Source organism: Ovis canadensis, chromosome 5 (assembly GCF_042477335.2).
Source record: "Ovis canadensis isolate MfBH-ARS-UI-01 breed Bighorn chromosome 5, ARS-UI_OviCan_v2, whole genome shotgun sequence".
Taxonomy (NCBI): Eukaryota; Metazoa; Chordata; class Mammalia; order Artiodactyla; family Bovidae; genus Ovis; species Ovis canadensis.
In genome coordinates, this window is record NC_091249.1 from 23,650,503 (window position 1) to 23,652,997 (window position 2,495).

Consider the following 2,495-nt stretch of genomic DNA (forward strand, 5'->3'; position numbering starts at 1 on the left):
AATGAAAAAATAAAATAAACAAATTAATTAATTTAAAAAAACTATACATGACAGAGAACAGAAAAGTTAATAAAGAGGTTTTTTTTTTATTGTATAGAGAAGTTGAAATAAAAGAAAAGTAAATACCAAGCAGTCAATTGAAGAAACGATTGCTATAATCACAAAACAATCAAAGAGTCAAAGTACCTGGCTCTGGGGCTTTCAGCCCAGGTATCATGGATATTTCTTCAGCCCAAGAGAAAATGGCCCTTTTTTAAAAGTTTCCATCCCAAAGAATCTTTTCAGAGCCCTTTTTATGTCTTTATTTCTCAAACTGTAAATAAATGGGTTCAGCATGGGTGTGACCACAGTGTGCATCACCGAGCCTGTTGCACTTGAGTGGGAACTGTGGGTAGCAGAAGAGCTAAGGTACACTCCTAAGCCAGAAAAATAAAATAAGGAGACAATGGAGAGATGAGACACACAGGTTGAAAATGCTCTATACTTTCCATGGGCTGATGAAATTCCACAGATAGAGGACACTATCTTCGAGTAAGAGTAAATAATACCAGTCAGGGGACCACCACCCATAATCACAGCTCCAAAACACAGCACTGTGTTATTGAGGAAAGTGTCATAACAGGCAAGTTGGACAAGCTGTTTGGTTTCACAGAAAAAGTGGTGTATTTCCAAGTCTGAGCAGAAGGACAAATGCCACACCATTAAGCTGTGTAACAATGAGTACATTGCACTTATTACCCAGGACACCAGAACCAGACATCCACAGAACCAGATGTTCATGACGACTGTGTAGTGCAAAGGGTGGCAAATGGCCGCGTACCGATCATAGGCCGTCACAGCCAGGAGAAAGTCATCTAATCCTGCAAAGAGAATGTAAAAATACATCTGGGTGATGCAGCCTTCATAGGTTATGACTTGGCTCTGCATCTGGATGTTCCACAGCATCTTTGGGATGGTGGTGGAGATGAAGCAGATGTCTACAAAGGACAGGTTGGAGAGGAAGAAGTACATGGGGGTGTGGAGGTGGGAGTCTGAGCTGACAGCCAGGATGATGAGCAGGTTTCCAAACACAGTGATCAGGTACATGGAGAGGAAAAGTCCAAATATGAGGGGTTGCAGTTCTAGTTTCTCTGAAAGTCCCAGAAGAAGAAATTTTGAAATTTTTGTATTGTTCCTTGGTTCCATGTGGTGGAAGTGACTATTGGGAAAAAGAAAATACCAGGAATAATTTTCACCTGAACAAGCATAATTTACATAAATGAACTACTATAATTTCTATTTTACTAGCAAGAAATTGCTGTAAGATGTTATACATAATAAATTCTCCTTGAGGGTATACCCCATTGCACCTGTTATTAAAAATTTTTGTCCCATTCACAGTATATTTTTAAAGAGTTCATGTATTGGATAGGCCAAAAGATTTGCTCATTGTTTTTTTCCCATAAGATGGATCTAGTTGCATTCACTTGTCTTTAACGTCATTTGAAACAATCATGTTCGATTATATTGTGACAGATATCATATTGGCATGCATTAAAAAAAATCAAAATTGGTGAATTTTTGTGTAGCTATTTTAATATTGAAGATGGAAGAGAAAAGCGACATTCTCAGAATTCTATTATTATTTCAAAAACAGTAAAAACTTAACGACAAAAGAAAAAAAATGACAAAAAAGATTTGTGAAATGTATGGAAAAGATTATGTGACTGATCAAGCATGTCAAAAGAGGTTTACAAAGTTTCATGCTGGAGATTTCTCGGTGTACAATGCACCTTGGACAAGAATACCAGTTGAACTTGATAACAATAAAATCAAGATGTTCACTGAGAACAGCCAACATTATTACACCAAGAAGGAGAGAGTTAATACACTAAAAATATCCAAATCAAGTGTTGGCAATCATTAGCTTGGTTTTGTTAATCACTTTGATGTTTGTTAATCACTTAAGTGAAAGTTGTTCAGTAGTGTCCAACTCTTTGTGAGCCCATGCGCTATACAGTCCATGGAATTCTCCAGGCCAGAATACTAGAGTGGGTAGCCTTTCCCCTCTCCAGTGAGTGTTCTCAACCCAGGGATCAAACCCAAGTCTCCCACATAGCAGGCAGATTCTTTACCAGCTGTGCAACAAGGGAAGCCCTTATCACATAAGTTAAGCAAAAAAAGGAAAATCCTTTTTGACCACATTTCCACATGTGACTCTACTTAAATGTAATGAAAACAATCTATTTTTGAAACAAAATGTGATGGGCAATTGAAAGAGTACTGCACAATAATGTGGAATGGAAGAGCTCATGGACCAAGCAAAATTAACCCACCACCAACCATCAAAGAAGGTGATGCTGTGTATATTGTGGGATTGGAAGGGAGTCCTCTATTGTGAGGTCCTTCTCAAAAATCAAAAAATTAATTCCAGCAAGTACTGCTCCCAATTAGACCAGCTGAAGGCAGCACTTGATTAATAACATCCAAACTTAGTGAACAGAAAATGCATAATC

General features: G+C 37.9%; 1 protein-coding gene across 1 annotated transcript; it reads right to left on the minus strand.

Moving 5' to 3' along the window:
* Window positions 1-213: 213 nt before the first annotated feature.
* LOC138441693 (olfactory receptor 7A17-like) lies at window positions 214-1,185 on the minus strand. The gene has a single exon (XM_069592787.1). It carries the CDS (start codon window positions 1,183-1,185, stop codon window positions 214-216), a length of 972 nt encoding a protein of 323 aa, XP_069448888.1.
* Window positions 1,186-2,495: the final 1,310 nt, after the last annotated feature.